At 38.5% G+C, this 18,634-nt stretch overlaps 2 protein-coding genes across 6 annotated transcripts; one reads left to right on the plus strand and one right to left on the minus strand.

Annotated features, from left to right (window-relative positions):
* The first annotated feature begins 5,329 nt into the window (after positions 1-5,329).
* On the plus strand, positions 5,330-10,588 carry LOC141788301 (putative gonadotropin-releasing hormone II receptor). 3 transcript variants are annotated; one of them, XM_074667202.1, is made up of 4 exons: positions 5,330-5,483; positions 6,280-6,922; positions 7,557-7,761; positions 9,660-10,588. In XM_074667202.1, the coding sequence occupies exons 2-4, from the start codon at positions 6,365-6,367 to the stop codon at positions 10,175-10,177; spliced, it is 1,281 nt and encodes a 426-aa protein (XP_074523303.1). In that variant the 5' UTR covers positions 5,330-5,483; positions 6,280-6,364; the 3' UTR covers positions 10,178-10,588. The 3 variants fall into 3 exon arrangements, with proteins under 3 accessions (XP_074523303.1, XP_074523302.1, XP_074523304.1); XM_074667201.1 differs by having other exon boundaries at positions 6,334-6,922; XM_074667203.1 differs by having other exon boundaries at positions 6,405-6,922.
* A 707-nt stretch (positions 10,589-11,295) lies between these two features.
* On the minus strand, positions 11,296-18,472 carry wdr93 (WD repeat domain 93). 3 transcript variants are annotated; one of them, XM_074666679.1, is made up of 17 exons: positions 18,383-18,444; positions 17,908-17,984; positions 17,661-17,772; positions 17,197-17,398; positions 17,020-17,084; positions 16,766-16,844; positions 16,573-16,658; positions 16,129-16,210; positions 15,902-16,046; positions 15,657-15,727; positions 14,721-14,810; positions 14,353-14,484; positions 14,047-14,254; positions 13,878-13,938; positions 13,594-13,750; positions 13,266-13,446; positions 11,296-13,094 (listed from the first exon to the last, which is right to left on the minus strand). In XM_074666679.1, coding segments are annotated over exons 2-17 (1,719 nt in total). In that variant the 5' UTR covers positions 17,910-17,984; positions 18,383-18,444; the 3' UTR covers positions 11,296-13,048. The 3 variants fall into 3 exon arrangements, with proteins under 3 accessions (XP_074522780.1, XP_074522781.1, XP_074522779.1); XM_074666680.1 differs by lacking the exon at positions 17,908-17,984 and having other exon boundaries at positions 14,353-14,487; positions 18,383-18,472; XM_074666678.1 differs by having other exon boundaries at positions 14,353-14,487; positions 17,661-17,984; positions 18,383-18,452.
* Positions 18,473-18,634: the final 162 nt, after the last annotated feature.

The following is an 18,634-nucleotide window of genomic DNA, read 5'->3' on the forward strand; positions in this document are numbered from 1 at the left end:
GGGCAGGATTTTTTGTTGGGGTGATATGCTGCATGATTTTCTTTAAATATCTATCATAATTTTCTGCAAAAAGCTTGTCTCATAAGTGCTTTTCAGGTTTTCGGAGTTCTTCATGTTACAAAATGCTTTGCAAGTTTACAGAAACCACCTGGGAATAAGGATGAAAAATCCCCTGTTATTCTGAATTAATCTACCGATATAACCCTGAAATCCAAACAGAAACTTCTTCACCTGCAGACAGTAGCCTGTACATAATCCACATGATGTATCTGTAAAACATGCCGTACTGGCTCAGTTAATCCTGGAGAAACATGTAATATCCAGCAGCTCAGAATGGATCAACTAACTCATAACCACTTAAAGACATGAGTTTATGTAATTTCTCAAACCCAAACCAAAACAACACTAAATGAAACTAAACAGTCGGGTCATGCACATTTGGGTCAGTACATTTCTTTAACAGGAGCTTTCTCATGCTCTAAATTGTATTCAGGAAACAAGAGGAAATCACCATAATACCTTTTCCCCTTTTTGTGAGCAGAACAGATTGAGGTTAGAGATTGTCTTTAAGCTAGTAGAAACAGGAGAAAACTCAGACTGATTTATGTTAGGTCAGTTGTGTTCGGTATCTCTATTAAATTTTACTTCTATTTAGAAAAAAAATTGAGCTTAAGGAATTCAGATAAAGAATTTGCATTATTTTGTTCAGCTAGTTTTGTGAAACAGGTTGTCATCTGCATAACAAATGATCAAAAGTCTGCTATTTCCCACTCATCAATAAACCTAATGGTGCAAATCTAAAAGCATGGAGGGTTAATTGGAGGTTAACACAGAGGAAAGAAAAATGCTTAATTGACCAACATCAGCCTTTTAGATTGACGACTGCCTCCTCTTGAGACTTAATTTTATTAGGACCAAAATGCACTACCTTAAGGGCAGACCCTATTTCCATTAAGCGCTTGGGACACAAATATAGTGTTTTGAAGGACCTGAAATTTTTTAATGCTATTTTATTTTGAACTGCCAAACTCTAGACTCTAGGCACTTAAACTGACTCTTCTCATCTTTGTCCTCAGGAGCAGAATGAGTCAGATGGTCTTGGATCCAGCTCTTAGTGTATATTCAGCACTGATTATTGAATGTTGTTGAAGGTTGAGGTATATTGTTGGAGCGATTAATTGTGGTTAGTTATAGCTACATTACTCTACATGAAAAAAAATATTCTTGCACTTGATGGCAGCACCTGCAGTCAAATAACTATTAGCTCTTTTTTGCACTAACTAAGGTTTTTGCCTATGTTCAAATTCCTTCTTGTGTTGTACATTGCTTTGGACAGAAGTGTCTGCTGAATGAAACTGCAGAACTTTAGAAATTGAACATTTCCTCATCTGGACCAAATATATCACCTTAACACCAACTAATGAGCAGTTTTTAGTCTATTTGTTCTCTTTTTGGGGCTTACAAACTCATTTGAGTGTGAACTGAGAGTATTCAATTGCAATGCGACACGACTTCCCTTCAAGGGCTTGTAATGAGTCAATCCGGAGGAGCACGGTGACAAATGACAACATGTTTTGGGTCAGCATGTTCTCTTCCTTCCTGGCTGTGCTAAACATCACACAAATTATCTCTTCTAAATCACGACCGGGGAAATTAAATACTTGAAATGATTTAGAGCAGATTCTGCAACATGCATACAAGGACACTGTGAAAGAAAGGGGCACACACACTGAACACATGGTTATAAAACTCAGAGAATGTAAGCGTACAAACATGTAATATTTACATTATCATTTAAGGAAAACGCCAGATAAATCCTCATATTTTGCCTTTTTTCAGGCCAAGTAATCAAGAAAAGTACAAAAGACAAGGTATAAAATCAGAGGGAGTTTTTGTTAAAAGTAATTTACAAGTAAGCTCTGTGAGTGATGTGTCATCAATTCAACGAACAGCTGGTGAAATGACATCCCTTCCCTAATAGAGATTTCACATTTTGATTAAATAAGTAGACTGATTTAAAATATGAAATACATTATGAATAAATCAAAGAAGCCATGAAAAAAAAAATCAAAACTATAATGTTAATTAAAAGAATGATGGAACTGAAAAAATTAAACTTCTCCATATTTCTTAACACAACAGATGATATGTGTATGAGCAATAGTTCAGATCGTATTGTAAATAAGCTGCGAATATCATTGTAGTGTATTAGATTTAAGTGAGAAGGTTTGGATCCTCCTGGGATACAGGCTACAAGATAACCCTCCTATTCATCCTCTGGGAAGTTGAAGAAGCAGTCAAAGCAGACAGAATATTTGAATAAAACATAAAGGTGAGGTCCCTTAGTGGAGTGGTGAATACACAGGTTTAGACAAAGGAGCATTTCATGGGTGCACTTTCCCCTGCCCTCAGTTTTCATCAGCATACAGCAGAAGACACACTTCAAGGCTAAACAAACGAACAGTATCTTAGTATTGATTTTATAGCAGGGACACACTTTGCTGTTCTGTGAGAATTAACAAATGAGACTATGGCTACATTCACACTGCAGTCTTAGATTCTCAAATCTGATTTTTTGTTTGGTTGTTCACATCAAATGTTTACATGTGGCCTGTTTGCTGACTGCTCATGCTCCTGAAGTGACCAGCATGCTCAGCTTAACGTTAATAACGTCGCACAGAATGGTGTTCTTGGAAAGATAACACCCCCCCAGGTTTTAGGGAGCTTGTTTTAAGGAGTAGCTGCTTATGTGGTCTTGCTTTGCCACCAGTATGATCCCCGCCTGTTTCTCTCCCAGCTCTCCACAGCAAGAAGCACAAAGGCGTACTTAAGTTTCACTTACCATTCTCTCTGTGCGCTGCTCTGTCTGAGTGTTGCTACACAGTCATGGTGCTCAGGCTGCTAACTAGGTCTAAAGCCTCACTTTTCATCCACTGGCTAGGTCCATCACCGCTTTCTTCCATGTTTGTGACTACGCTGTGTGTTGCTCCAGAATGATATCAAAGTCGTATCAAATGTTACCTGACTGTTCAGACTGCAGTTGCCTCAAAAAAATCCAGTACCCATTTGATTTAGTGCCACATTTGAAAGTGGCCTGAGATGGAAAAAACAAAAAAGACTTGTGCTGTTCAGATATTCAAAAATAAAGCAGACATGGGTCACATAACGGTGAAAAAAATAGATTTAGGTCACTTTTGACTGCAGTGTGAACATAACCCAAGTGTCTGACTCTTTGGAGCAATGATTTTTGTTAATCTATTGTTCACAGCAAATAAAGCCTAAAGAGGACATACAAGCAAACATTTTTTGAACCCTGTTTTCCGGTGATACAGGCTGATTTCAGCTGTTTTCTCAAGACGTGGATATATGGTCAGATGATCATAACTCAAATATCCAGAGTTAAAAAAGCTCAAAATGACTGAAAGGCATGGTATGTCACAGTATTTGAATTTGGGCAAAAGTTTAAAAGAAATATAATTGACTTTTGCTCTAATTGTTTTGTGGAGTCACTGCTGATGTCATGCACCTCCAAAGTTCTCATTAAAGAAGCGTGTAAGCTACAGCCACCAGTCCTTATAAGCATTTCTGTTTTGCTGTGACATACTGAAATCAGAGTTACTTCAGTTACTCACAGACTTCTGCAAACTCTAAAATTTGCTCTGCAGAGTTTTCTCAATGTGTGGTTTTACTTGCAGAATTCTGGTTCATATTCACATTCACAGAAACAAAAGTTCATCCTGACAATGTCATTTAGGGACTGCATTGAAATATCAGACAGCTTTAATTCATCATCTTCACTGAGCTGTAAATGTCCCCTGACTTTTGTTCCACTTTGCAGAGCCACTATGCAACCTAATGGACCTCTGATTATGTAAATGATGTGATAACGTCACATATTTCTCCATCTCTATTCTAGGATAGATAAAAAATGGAGTGACTAAGTGGCAGCAATGTGACCTGAAAAGTTGGAAGTCTGATTTAATTAATCCCTGTCACCCTCCCTCATCACCATGACTTACTTTAGGTTTTCGTAAAAGACACTGCCATGGAAACAGAGGTCAGCATTTATAATCACAGCAAGCACATGAACTAATTCAAAGCAATTATTTCATTAGATAAAACAAGATGATGGAGGGGAAAACCACTGTCAGGTGAATATAAATGTTAAGTTTCATGCATGAAGCTTTCAGATGGTTATAAAACACACTGATGTTCATATGATCTACAAACGCAAAAAGGGAAACTATCAGCTAGACAATTATTTCTACAGGGTTCATTTTAGTACCTGTACGCTGGTGCTTAAAAGACATAAAGCAGGGTGATAAACAGTAGTGTGTCAAAAGTCTTCAGCAGAGAAGAAACATGAAAGTGGAAATAATCTGATTGGCTAACTTTGATATATTCATTTCAATAGTGGAAAAAAAAATTAATAAGAAGCTTCAAACAATGTCTGATCCTAATGTGGACATTTGTTGGAAAAGTTTGTCAGAGCTTTTTTACCCACGATTATTATTACTTCAAAATAAATCCCAGGAATCGCATTCAGCAGAGAAAAACACAGGCCTCTTTTCTCACTGCTTAACTTTGCCAGCTGGCATGGTGTTGTCATGTGGACTTCTATGTGCTTTAAATCATTAAGGTACTGTCTGACCCAACAGGGAGGCTGTGAAATAGCATTTAGAAATAACCTATTTTGGTGTGGATAATCTCATTTTATGACAGCTGGGATAGGCTCCACCCACCCATGACCCTGAACAGGATAAGCAGTTCAGAGAATATATGCATGAATGAATGAATCTCATTTTAATTTATGGGTTATGATCAGGACTATATCAGGGAGTCTGACTCTTTCCAGATCACTTAGAAAGTTCTCATAGGGACTTTCATATTGCACATTTTAACAGTCTTCACAGCCAGCTCGGTCAGTTGGTGGGCATATGTTTGCTTTTGTCCCTTGCAGCTCTGAGTCTCAGGTGTCTGAGTCCTCAGTCAGGAGCAATGCTCTTTGTAGTAGAGCATCCTTCACTGGATTTCCACAGCACAGAGACAAAATGTAATTTTAGTGGTTTATTGTTATTCATTCATTCAATAGTTGTCTTTCAAAATAGAGAAACACTTTTGTCCTCTGCAAATTATAGAAATTTTAATTACTCTCAAAAATTTTATTTAAAAAAAAAAAAAAAATCATTTCTGATCATTCTTTAATTCTTTTAAAACGACAACTATGATGACATGTGGTCAGACCACGCCCCGGGGTGTAAGTTACGCGGTTGTGATTGGTATACGGATGAAGGTGGAGCAGCTGAATGGTCGAGAAGCTGTACAGCTATAACCAGATGCCTTGGGAAAACTCTCGGCATCAGGTTCACTGAAGAGGAGCAGACGCAAACGACGGTGAAACGTCTTCTCTGATGGGAGTTTTGAACATTCTGGATTCAGCTCGTGCCCAAAAATGAACACACAGCTCAACACTGCACGTGGCGGTAAGTCCGTTTTTACTCTCGTGACGCTTCTAATCTTCTTATTGTGTCTTTTGATGTGGTTTAGAGCAGTGAGGACAAGTATGATAGATGGATATAAAAAGTGCATTGTTCCATATTTACACATCTCAACCCAACTTTTTTATTTGTCTTTATCTGGATATCAAACTCTTTGTGGTTCTATGATGTCTGAAGATAAGAGAAACTGACTTTTGCATCTAAAAAAAAAAAAAACAAAAAACAAAAAACGGAATCTGTTGAGTATGTGGACTGTTTTATATTATAGGGTCGTTCATGTGAACAGAAACAACACAATATGCTGAAATAAATCTAATCTGTCGGACTGATATCCACCTGTTCTCGACGTTTAACCGCGTTTTGAAATATTAGAATTTCATGATTGCTGAAAAATGAAATTTTTGAAGATCAAACTAATCATTAAATCAAACTCTTAGATGGACTGGATGAGGGAAAGGTGCGTTGCACTCAGCACCTTATGGTGAATTGTTTATACGCGCTGCCTCGCATAGGATATCACTCTTTGCTAACGCTGCCACTGTCATGCAAACTGTCAGGTCTTATCTAATCTGCCACCAGGGTTGCAAAAATCCCCAACAAAAAAAATATTGTTACAAAGGATCCACAAAATCTGTTTCTTATCTTTCCACCTCATTGAACTCTTTTTTGTGTATACTCTTCCCTCTTTATGGCATATACTGTCCCTCTTGTATAAATCATTCTTGAGATGTCTGAATTACCTTACACAAATGTATGTTGACGATTTACTTCCATCTCACAGCCCCCGACTCATCCCTCCTCTGCCTCTCTGATTTCCTCTTCTTGCGCCTCTCAGTGCTGATCTTCAGGTTGGATGAGCAGAATGAATGTTCCTAAAGATGAACACCTCTCTGTGTGACTCTGCAGCCACCATGCATCCTCTGACCACAGACCACCACCTGAACACCAGCTGCAACTTCTCCTCACGGTTTAATTGGACAGCAGGGGGCAGCATCCTGCAGCTCCCCAAGTTCACCACAGCAGCCAAAGTCAGAGTCGTCATCACCTGCATCCTCTGTGGCGTGTCGGCCTTCTGTAACCTGGCGGTTCTATGGGCAGCGCACACTGATGAGAAACGCAAATCTCATGTCAGAGTTCTTATCATTAACCTGACGGTGGCTGATTTGCTGGTCACTTTCATTGTCATGCCTGTGGATGCTGTGTGGAACATCACAGTCCAGTGGCTGGCCGGGGACTTTGCCTGCAGGCTGCTGATGTTTCTCAAGCTGCAGGCCATGTACTCATGCGCCTTTGTCACCGTAGTGATCAGTCTGGATCGGCAGTCAGCCATCCTAGACCCTCTGGCTATCAATAAAGCCAGGACGAGGAACAGAGTCATGCTGACTGTGGCATGGGGCATGAGTGTCCTGCTGTCAGTCCCTCAGGTAAGCCTCAGACACAGACCAGAGGTCAACTCTAATTTACATCCAACAAGAGCAGAAACAGAGAGGCTGTCATGAAGGTAGTGTGATTTCATGCATGAAGGAACTCAATCACTTTCTATAACTGGTCCATAAATAGTGTTTTCCTCAAACAAAGTCTTTCACATTGTTTTTTGGCTGTCACTTAACCTGACGTCACCAGCGTGAAAGAAAGTAAGAGAAGCATTAGTTATTCTTGCTACTGTGCTTCTCTGGTCAGTAGATGGAAACTGAAAGTAATTTATTCCTATTCATTCATGATCAACACCACTTACTTTGATCCCTGCTGTCATTAAGAGAGGTAGTACAAACTGTGAACATGCCGTTCATCAATCACAGCAGTGGCATAGAGTCAAAACATGTAATTCAAGCTTATAGGCAAACCTACCTGCACTTCAGAGGCTCAAGTTAACCCTTGAGAGCATTTCTTTGAATTGTAGGAGAATTACAGCTTAGGAAGGTCAGTCGATGTCCATTTTTTGTGTAGTGCAGTCAATAGGGGGATTTGAGAAATAACAGAAACTAGTGTTCTATCCACCCATACATACATTTATATCTATATATGTGGGGTGTATAATTTTGTCTTTTTAACTCACAGTTATACCTGTTTCACAATGTGACCATCGTCCACCCAGAGGACTTCACCCAGTGTACCACCCGCGGAAGTTTTGTCACTCACTGGCATGAAACGGCCTACAACATGTTTACTTTTGCCTGCCTGTTCCTGTTGCCATTGGTTATCATGATCACCTGTTACACCAGGATCTTCTGTGAGATCTCAAAGCGACTGGGAAAAGACAACTGTGAGTCTAAATTGAGTCTGAAACTCTTGAAATGTGTTACAGGTTTCACATTGTGCTCCTTTTCTGCAATTTAACATGGATCATTGATGTCTTCATGAAATGGTAGTAACATGTTTTGGTCCAAAAAGCCAATAAATCAAGCACAGCAGCATTGTTTCCAGGCTCTCATAGCCCCTCTGTTCAGAACGCTCTGATTTAGTGGGCGTGACCTTCATATGTAAATGAGCCACCACTGATACCACCCTGCTCTTCTGCGTCACTGAGAGCGGCGCCACAAGCTCCGAGTGCACAATGTTTAGAAAACAGTGGAGCTCGTTTACTGTAACATTACAGGCTAAAACAACAGGCTAACCCCAGCTGAAGTTAGCATCCTGAAGCTAACAGAGAGACAGAAGGGCACTGAGGAAAAGCTCTTACATCTGCTCCACAGCACACAGCATTTAAAATACTGACACTTCTAGGGTCCGAGGTTTGTTGGTGGATGGTTGGTAATGCGCCTGGATTCAGGACCAGTCTATTCGCTAGCTCTCTGTTGTACTGTCCAAAGTTGGAAAAGCAGTCGGCTGTGAAGTGACTAGCACACACATGCACAGTTTTACTGAGTGTAGCTGGCACATTTCCTTGATAAATGAACTTTAGCAACTTAGTCTTGTCTTCCCCCGAGATGGGAAGCTTGTGCATGGAACTATGTGGCTGTTGATGAGGAAAGCCAAAGACCCACAAATTTCACTAAAAGATTAAATAAAGTGATTTTTGCATAACATGGGACCTTTAATGCTACTGATGAGCTCTTACAGCTTCTTGAAGATTAATTTTACATGCAGAAATTCAAGCAGTAGTGAGATAGTATCTTCCACCTTCTTCATGGTTGACGGTCTTATAATTAACCTCTCCCAGAGTTGTTTTCCTGCTCTCTCTGCTCGTAGCTAATTGGCAATGAACCACACATCTTGAGTTTTATGCCCTCAGAATAAATATCAGTAACATTAGAGACATCCTACATGGGCTTCACAGATTATGAATGCTTAACAGTGTCATTTTTGACACAGTGTCAACAGGCAGAAGTTAAACGTTCGAGCACTCCTTTCTGCAGTTCAAACTGATTTCAAAGTTGGGATGTGCGACGGCCCATAAGTGTCAGACCATTTGCAAAAGCAACAACACAAATGCAAATGCCACTACACAAAGGAAGATCAGCCACAACAGAAATTAAAAGATGTTAGTTATCCAAACAGACGCAGAAAAGTTGTTAAAGTAAGTAAATGATTTTCTTTTATTTAACTTCAGCTATGATAGATATAGCTTCGTATGGGTGTCACCTTGTGATATCCTTCATAGTACTTATATTTCTATGTTTACTGGTAATATGTCATCTTATATTTAGCTTTGTGATCAGTCGTGTCTCAACTTTAACATTACAGCTTTCTTTATGTTAGCTGAAACTGAAAAAGAAAATAATTGACTTACTTCCACAACTTTTTGGTGTCCCTTGGGAGAACTGACCTCTTAACTTCTGATGTGGCTGTACTTCCATTATGTTGTGGCTTTCTAAACCAGCCGACACATTTGCATTTGTGTTGTGGCTTTTCCAAACAGCTGACACCTACCAGCCACCGTAGGGATGAGGTTGTACCTGGAAACACTTTGTTGTCATGAAATCAAACTTTTTATTTAATTGGATATTGACTTGTCAGTATTAAATATTCAACATGATTTTGTTTTTAGAATTACTGCAGTTAGCAAGGTCTAATTCAGGTTAGATAGAAATTTGAATAAAAGGGTGAGTTTACTCATTTTTCTGGCCATTGTTCTTACTTTTTACATGGACACACATTATTTCCTTGAGTTTAGTGTTTGTAAAAGTATGACAGTATCTCTCCCCTGTATTTTGTTCCCAGTGCCCTCCAATGAAGTGCACCTGCGCCGGTCAAAGAATAACATCCCCAGAGCCCGGATGAAAACCCTAAAGATGAGTATTGTGATTGTTTTGTCTTTCATTATCTGCTGGACTCCATACTACCTGCTGGGCCTTTGGTACTGGTTCTTTCCAGATGACCTGGAAGGGAAGGTCTCCCAGTCACTGACCCACATCTTGTTTATCTTTGGGCTATTCAACGCCTGCCTGGACCCCATTATCTACGGCCTTTTCACCATTCACTTCAGAAAGGGGCTTCAGAGGTATTACTGCAACACCAACCCGGCATCAGAGCTGGAAAATAACACGGTTATGACCGAAACTTTCTCCTGCAATGCTAACTCTGTTCCACTGAAGAGAGAGGTGAACCCTGCCAGCCAGGAAAGGTTGGTGTTGTTCAGTGACAGCAGAACAGAGTCATCATCACCAAAAAGCAGCTCTTTGACAGCAGATGACGCGGGGAGAGATCCAAACCAGTCCAGCCATGAGAGCAGCATGTGAGGAGAGTGCACAGACTCTGATCCTCTCTATTACTGGTGATACACAGTGTTATTTATGTAGATTTGTTTACTGTCAGACTATCTGATGTGGTGATCATTGTGTCTCTTGATTGTTGGCTGTCATTATGGCTCCTTTCACTTTTGCAACATGGATAAACATTTAATAAAAGGCCAAAAATCCTATCTTCAAATGACTGAAAAACACTAAACTTAGAATACCTTTGAGGAGGGGGTGCTCTGTAGAATAGAATAAATCTTTATTGATGTTTTACATTGTACAAAAAAATTGAAATACAAACGTTGCCAGATAAAAAAAAAAAAACAGCAAAAGACGACAAACTGATGTAGTCGCTGCAACATAAGATTCTGTTTATAGGGAAATGTTCTGTGCTCTGTGATTTGTAACCTGTGGTCATCTTAAATTAAATGTCTCCACTGGAACTTGAAGCGTTTGTGAATTTGTTGTAATGATTTGGAAAGATTCACACTCAACAAAACCAACAAAACCCACCTGGAGAGAAAACTGTAATCAATTTTGTGATGCACAGCTATGCAGAGTTATTTTGGGTAGATTTCATTAAATTTCAGGGTCTTCAGTGCGAGGCTGGAGGATTCCAGAGAATACCGCTTCCTGTTATTAGTGTTGATTCAGAGTCTGAATGAAAAATAGTTATTTTTTCTTCTTGAATTATGGCATATTGATATGCATCCAAGATAAAAAAGGACCTTTTCTTGTTGCTTGAAACTGAAAACAACTTATTTTTCTTCTTTCATTCACAGCAAAAGGTGCAGAGCCTTTATCGTTCAATGTTAATCCAGTCTCTAAATTGTCCCTTATTAGTATTTTCTGCATGCCTAACTTTATCTACATGCTCTAGCTGTCCTGAGACACAGTCCTAAACAAATCACTTAGTTTTCCATAACAAGTGGATTTCTTGGAGTATACTGAAAAATTACCAACTCAGGCACCAACAATGAAAAAGAAAAATTCTAAAGACAAATTAAAAGTCATTAAGTGTGTTTCAGATGCAATAAAAATAAAAATAAAAAAAAAACTAATATTGACAGTGACTCATGCAAAGCATTTTGAATAAAGCACCTGAGGCTTTCATCTTCCCTATGACACACTATCTCCTGGAATTAATCCTTGGCAAGGCTTTTATGTTATTTTTAGAAATTTAATTGAGGCTTTCAAACACAAATTAAAATCTGAATCAATATTTTTTATTAGAGAGAAAAAGAAAGTCTGCTCTTATTAGCTAGTGATGGCAGAAAAATAATTAAACATTACAGATAAATGTGTCCTAACAAACTTTGCACAGAGGCTTTACGAATGATCAAAACAGCCTGTCACTGACTGGTTGAGGATAAGAGATGCCCTCTCAGTTATATTAAAACCTCCTGAATCATTTAACATATTTTAATCCTATTGCTAGGACCCTTACACAACGTAAGAGTGAAGAGGAATGAAAAAATAGAAGTGAATGCTGCGAAGGGGTTTTTTCTCTGGCATATTTTTACTCTTAAACATTGCAAAATTTGCCTTTAAAGCACAACACCATGAAACATTTTCACTTTACACTGAGCGACATATAAGCACAACTGAATGAAGAAGTCAAACACATGGCATCCATCTGCATAAGTGGCTTTAGACCATTTGAACTGCATTTTTTTCCCTGTCAAAGTCCCGACTGGCTTTTTATGACTAATATATAAAACAGTATGAATATTCTATGTTTGAACAAGGCACTTTAAGGACACTCACTGCACCCCGCTCCATCCTTTTTTAGCTTCTGAAAGTGCAGATATGAAATGAAACATTAAAAGATCCCAAAAGCAACAAAATCCCAAACATGTTGAGACTGAAAACAGCTGCGTCACAGACTGCCAGAGTATACTTGTCTTTGAATATACACATCATAAAAGGCCCTGCAGCATCAGAGATACAAATAAGTGAATGTGTATCTGAGCAATGTCCCAACTGATTCATCAGCATTATATTTCTCATCTTCTCTATTTATGTTTGTGGTGTAAGGTTATAAATGTGGGAAATCTGTTGATTGAAAATGAACTGGCAGTCCTTTAAGAGATATTCTAAGTTAAAAGTTAAACATTTACAATCTTTTATCCTCTGAATCTTAGACAACACCATGACACAAATTATCTGCTTTTTCTAAGAGACAAAAATAAGGTAGACTTTGCTTTAATACAGCATATAACAAGTCTCCCAATATGCATTGTGCTTACAATCTCTGATGAAATACTGTAAATCTATCTCTCATCTTCACTGCTTATCCTGTTCAGGGTCATGGGGCGCTAGATGCCTATCCAAGCTGTCGATTGATGGGATACACCAGTCTGTCACAGGGTGACCATGTAGAGACAAGCAACCACACACTCAGACCTATGTGCGACCTGGCAACCATGTTTTATACTGTGAAGGGAAAAACCCAGAAAGATTACAAGTATGCACGAGACGTCCACGCAAACTTCAAACAGAAAGTCTCCCGACAGCTGAAGAGCTGAACCAGAAAATTTCTATTTGTCTTCTCTTATATTCAAATCGGACACCTATACATCAGAGGCTACTCAAGCCTCTTTTAATTCAAAATGATTAAAATAAGAAAAAAGAAAAATCTTTGGACGGCAGCAATTTTACATATGACATGTTTCATTAAATTCATTCACATATGAAAGTAAATTTCAAGGAGAAAATTTGCAGTTGGATCACAAGACGCATACAGTGACATTTACACAGACAGTACAAAAGTTATCACCTCAGTACAATGAAATCATCTGCTGCAGTCCTTTAGACGGCTGCAGCTCTTCTGTGTTGCTGCTGTAGCAATGCTGCAGTTTCCTGAAGCCTTTTTTATGTATCAACTACAGATTTGCCCATTCCATCCACAGACAGCAATCTGAACATGGTAACATGAAAAGTCAAGAAATATGAACTTTTTCAGCCTTCAGCATATAAATCTACATATAATCTGAAAGTTCACGTTAAAAGTTTTTAGCTTTTCAGTGGTAATGTCTGGAACTCTGAGATACAGCTGTGTGCACATGCAGAGGCAGCTTTGGCACTCTACCTTTGCTTCAGGTAGAGGTTGCAGCTTTCTTCCAGGTTGACACAGCTCACAGCTTGTCGTGGGGAATCACGGAGTGAAACCATGTACTTCTTGGTGACGTCAGACTCTCCAAAATAAAAGGTGAAAAGCTGACTCTGGCTTCCTCCTTCAGAAGGTGCACTGCAGCTAGACTCCAGTTCACCTGAGAGAGACAATAAAACTCTTATTGACAAGAGGCTAAATTTGATAGGACATGTCTGTGCTGAATTTTTAAACTTACTGAGTGTCATACTTTTTTTAAAAAATTTCAGTTTTTCCAGTAAAGAAAAAAGCTTCAGCTTTGAGTTACCTTGTATGAATAAAGTTGGTTTCACGATGCTCAGAGCGTAAATGGGGTTGCAGGGAGTTGTAATCAGGTGAGACGCAGGAGGAGTGAGGGAGCACACAATGTTTTGGTTGATGACATCTTGTAGGAATATTTTTCCGTTTCTTTGCACCACAAGAAACTAGTTCAGGACAGAAAATAAAGACAGCAGGAACTGAGGAGCGCAAATAATCCCACTGTGACTTCTATGTAAAATTATTTTCAGTGAGTGATTTGAACTGTTTTTCAATCGGTTTTGTTGTTTTTACCAAACCATGCAGGAACGGCACTGATGCAATAGCAGTTGGTAGGTCCCTGCTGTCTGCTGGCCTGTGTGGAGATAATTGTCAACATATTTTCTTTAGACATTACATGAAATTCATTAAAGAGAAGAAAAAGTTGCACATATCAAACATGGAAACAATAAAATCAGGTAACCTTTCAGTGAGCTGAGCTGCATGGGATTGTGTCCCTCGTCCTGTTGTGACTATATGAATTACTCCGCTTTTACAAAAAAACAAAAGATGAACTTTTTCTGCTATATACTGAGAGGTATCATCAGCAGAGTCAGGCCTATGATCTACAAACTGCACTTTAACAAAGGCGCTGTCTGCTGCTGAAACTAAGACAATGAGCAATGGAGACCCTGAGGGGGAGAAAATAAAAACAAAATAAGAGAATTAACCAATAACATAGACTGTATCAAATCTGCAGAAGAAGCACCTCACTGAACAGTTTTCTTACCAGACATCCTGTCCCAGACACACACTATGGCACCTTCCAGCCCAACAGCGATGTAACGGGTGCAATTACTAACAGCAGAGCAGAGGATTTTCTTTGCATTTGGCCATAACATATCTGGCATGGGTTCAGCATCTGCTTTAGAAAGAAAGCTAATATTTAAACTAATATAAGTTCATTTTCCTTGCAAACCCCAAGGAGCTGAGTTCATGTGTTGCAGTAAGAGCTGAGTGTAACATTAACATCACACCAAACATTGTTTACTGGAATTTTTTCACCCTAAACTAGTATCCACATTGGCTTAGTATTTAAAATAAAATGGCAGACCTAAGCACCAAACAGATTCATCCCTGAAAACATAAAGACCCTACCTGGTTTAATCTTAGAAGTCTTCTCCAGTGAATACTGAAGAAGATTGTGGTTACCACTCCACCACACACAGATGGCAACAGGCAATCCTGCTGCGAGGAGTCAGAGATTAAAGAGGAAATTACTTCAATAGAAGCAGTGCAGACTTCTGAATACAGTGTAAACCCGGATTGGTTGAGGTTACTTGAAAAACGCTTGTAAACTGGTTACCTTAAAAAAATTAAGTAATGAAATAAGTTAATTTGACTCAACATCTTAAGTAGTTACAATTATTATGGAAAATCATTCTACTGAATGTCTTTAATCATATAAACCTGATGCCTGTTTGTTACAAATTAAAATATTAAGTAATGTTAAAAAAAATACTGCATATCACTGTAAAACATAACAAGTTGACCCCTACTCAAAACTGAAAGATGTGATATCAAGAAATTTGCCTTATGAATTTAGTAAATGTAATACTAAAAATGAAGCAGATCTGAACAACTAAATTAAATAATATTTTTAAGTTCAGCTGGGTCTCATATCCACAGTGTTCCCTCCTCACTCATGGTTACAAACGCCATCACAACAAAAATCAGCTCCAATTCTGTGACTTTAGTAACCGTGAGTGAGGAGGTAAGGCAGTAGATATGAAACCCTGCATGATTTTAAGTTGTGCTTACTTAAACAGTAACAAAAGATAAATCGACTCAGAAATAATCATTTTCAACACTGAAAACTCAAAAAATTGAGTAAATTGGACTTACTAACAAATTATAAGTTTTCATACCTTAATCCAATGGAGTAATTTGAATTTAGGGGTTTACAGTGAACCTTAAAACAACATAAATGAGATTGAAGTTTTTCCCTTTCCAATCTAAGTTAATGTCAAATGATTTTAAACTTTATCATTTAGCAGTGAAAATTCAAGCACCTTCCTTACTCCAACCACATACCTGGACTAGACTTTTTTGTATTCTTAGCAGGAAGCAGACCACAAGGTAGGAGAAAGTGATGAGTGCAACATCTGAAAAGGTTTAAGAATAAATTTTGATAATATTGTTTTCATTCCTGGGGGTGATATTTCATGGACTTAAGATTTTAGAAGCAATTCATGGGTCATCCAAAGAGCACTTATAAATGGAACAGAGCTATTGTATCATAGCAGCTCAGTGATGACATCATGTTAACTTCATTATACCTGTCATTTATTTTCTTTGTTTTTCCTGATTCTACTCTGAAAGATTGACCCTCTCGTTGATAGCTGCTGGTCTCTACATCCAGAGACAAGCAGTGTGCGAGAAAGTCAGCCTTGCTCCTCTTATAAGGATCCTGCAGAGTCGGACCTTCAAACCAGAAGAAGAAAAAGACTTAATCTGTACATTCAGTTTAAGATACAGACACACATGCTGGAAGAGGAAGTTACACCTTTTGGAGGTTTGGGTGGCTTGATTTTACTGACAGCAACTGGGGACCATTTCACATCTGCATTTCCGGTTGAGTTTTCGTCCTGTGGATTTAAAACCAACAAAGTTTGTCACCAAATGACACAATACCTAAAATAATAACCTAATGAAACCGTTATAATGGCAGTGGTTGAAAAGAACAAGTGAGTAAAACTAAAAATCTTCTTTAAATAAATAAATAAAGTAGGAAATTTTGCCTTCAGCCAATTCAACAACGCAAATGTTTACTTTCTCTAAAGCAGCTTCAAGTCGTAGCCCTATATTGCTTATCACCCTAACTGTTTCAATAATATTCATCTCACTTTTCAAGGTGTCAGAAATGTTTCAACAATGGCAGGACTACCAGTGAGGTGGCTAACACCCTGCCCTGTTTGATCCATCCTCGCAGTAAAAGGCAGTACAATACCTGTTTTTGTGATTCTTCCTTCTCTAACTCCTTTAGCCATGCTTCTGAAGGGAAGTGATAAACCTCAAGCCAAACATCACCATTGCCTGAAAAGAAGTTTGCAGTTCACAAGATACTGTATAAGACATTTAATATAAATGACAAAAAACAAAAACACATGCAAAAAAACCCACACAGTGAAGTATCTACTTACACCTCATTGATGCAGCTCCGTAAACTCCTCCTTTAGACAGTTCAAAAGTCAAGCAAACAGTCCTCTGATTCACATTTTCCTGTTATGAAACAGTTTATGAATGTGTTGTTTTATTTCCTGAATTATTTCAAATGTATCCTATAGATAAATGTATTATGTTCTGCAAAGTCTGCAAAGTACAGTTTCAGTTACATCTGTCTACATATCTTTTCCACATTTAGAAACTATTTGACATCTCCCATAAAAACACTTACCACAGTGTTAATAACACTGAGGAGATGGATGGTTTCATGATGGTATGCATACACTCTGGCAACACCTGTAGTAAAAGAGGCTAATTGAGAAGCCAGCTGTAGTTTTTTCCCCTGTTTTTGCAATGTACATCAATTAATCTGTTTCTCTTCTGCCTGTGTGTGTGTGTGGATGCATACCCATATCATCAGTAGTGCCAAGTAGATAGACGTCTTTTGCCATTCTAGTCATTTCCATCTTTGTAATTTCCAAGGTGTCCTGCAGCCACTCTGCAACAGGACTGAGTGAAGATGCACACCACACAGACAAGCCTCCGGCGTGACCCAGACCAAGGTACATGCTGTCTTCAGAGCATGCAAGGCAGTTTGTGTTCTGTGGAAGCTGGAAGAGAGGTCACAATGAGAAAATAAATACACAGATTTATTTATTTTTTTTCCAAGTCATACAAGAAAAACAATGTCAATATCAAAGGTGAGCCTTTTGGATATAACTAGTGGGCCTGACAAAGGCACCACACTTGATTTGGCATTGTTAGGGACAGTGCACATTTAGAGGGAGTTTTGAAGGCTTTAGTCTAAATTTGACACTTAACACCTCTATCATTCAGTCTTTAAAAGTTTATCCACTAACTACCCATTTGTACCTGCGCTGCACTGGAAAGCTGCAGAGTAGGTGTTTCCTCTCCTGGTGCTCCTGATTTGCATACTCCCACCATTTCTGAGTCTGGAGTACTTTTTGTGCAGTGCATGGTCATCCTGTGGACATACAAGAATGTTTCATGTATGATTGGAGGAGCACAAGACAGCTAGTGCTATTTGTTAATAGAGGTTTTAGACGTTAACTTTTTTTTATTTTTTTGAATAAGTATCTAAAAGATTTATGGTTTTAACATGAGCTGGAAACTGTCAGATCTGGAAATCCTGGATTACGGCGTTGGCCCCTGGAAATAATTGTGGTCGACCATTATCTGTAAAAAAGAAATAACTGTGATCGCTATAACTAAAAGTACCCATCACACACAGACTTGACTTTAAGTGTAAGTCAGTGTAAGTTGTACGCCCAGTGATAAAATGATGATACAATGCGATATAAAGACATGTTGCTAAAAGTATAAAGCGTCATATGATCATATCTCCTGCGTTTTACTCTTTCGTTTAGCATAGCTGTTAGCTAAATGTTAATGTTGACTGAAAGAATGTAGCACTGTTATACTGCATAGCTGTTATTGCTAATGCTGTAGCAGTATTGACTCGTTTAAAAGTATGTAAAACAGAAGAGAACATAGCTTTTAGTCTTTTTAATGTCAGCTATAGAATAGCCCTCGAAATGTAATTAACATTTCAGACGGTAGAAGCGCAGTCTTACCTTAGTTGAACTAATGTATGATGCCACACAAGATAGCAGCCTTGATAGCCTATGTAGCATGGAGTTACGCTGCCATGACAACAGCACCTGCTGCCATAGACGGTGTAATGAACTTGCTGCGCAGCCCCGGGTTACAGGGTTTGGGGCGATAATCTATTTTAGAGCAAAAAAAAAAAAAATCTATTTCCTTTGTCTTTATTCATAGAGAGTATTTTTTTTTTTTTTTTTTTGCAACAGTTTAGTATTTTTGTT

The sequence above is a fragment of the Halichoeres trimaculatus genome, unplaced genomic scaffold (assembly GCF_033239565.1).
Source record: "Halichoeres trimaculatus isolate MK-OKI-2021-1 unplaced genomic scaffold, fHalTri1.1 fHalTri1_scaffold_3, whole genome shotgun sequence".
NCBI classification, from domain to species: domain Eukaryota; kingdom Metazoa; phylum Chordata; class Actinopteri; order Labriformes; family Labridae; genus Halichoeres; species Halichoeres trimaculatus.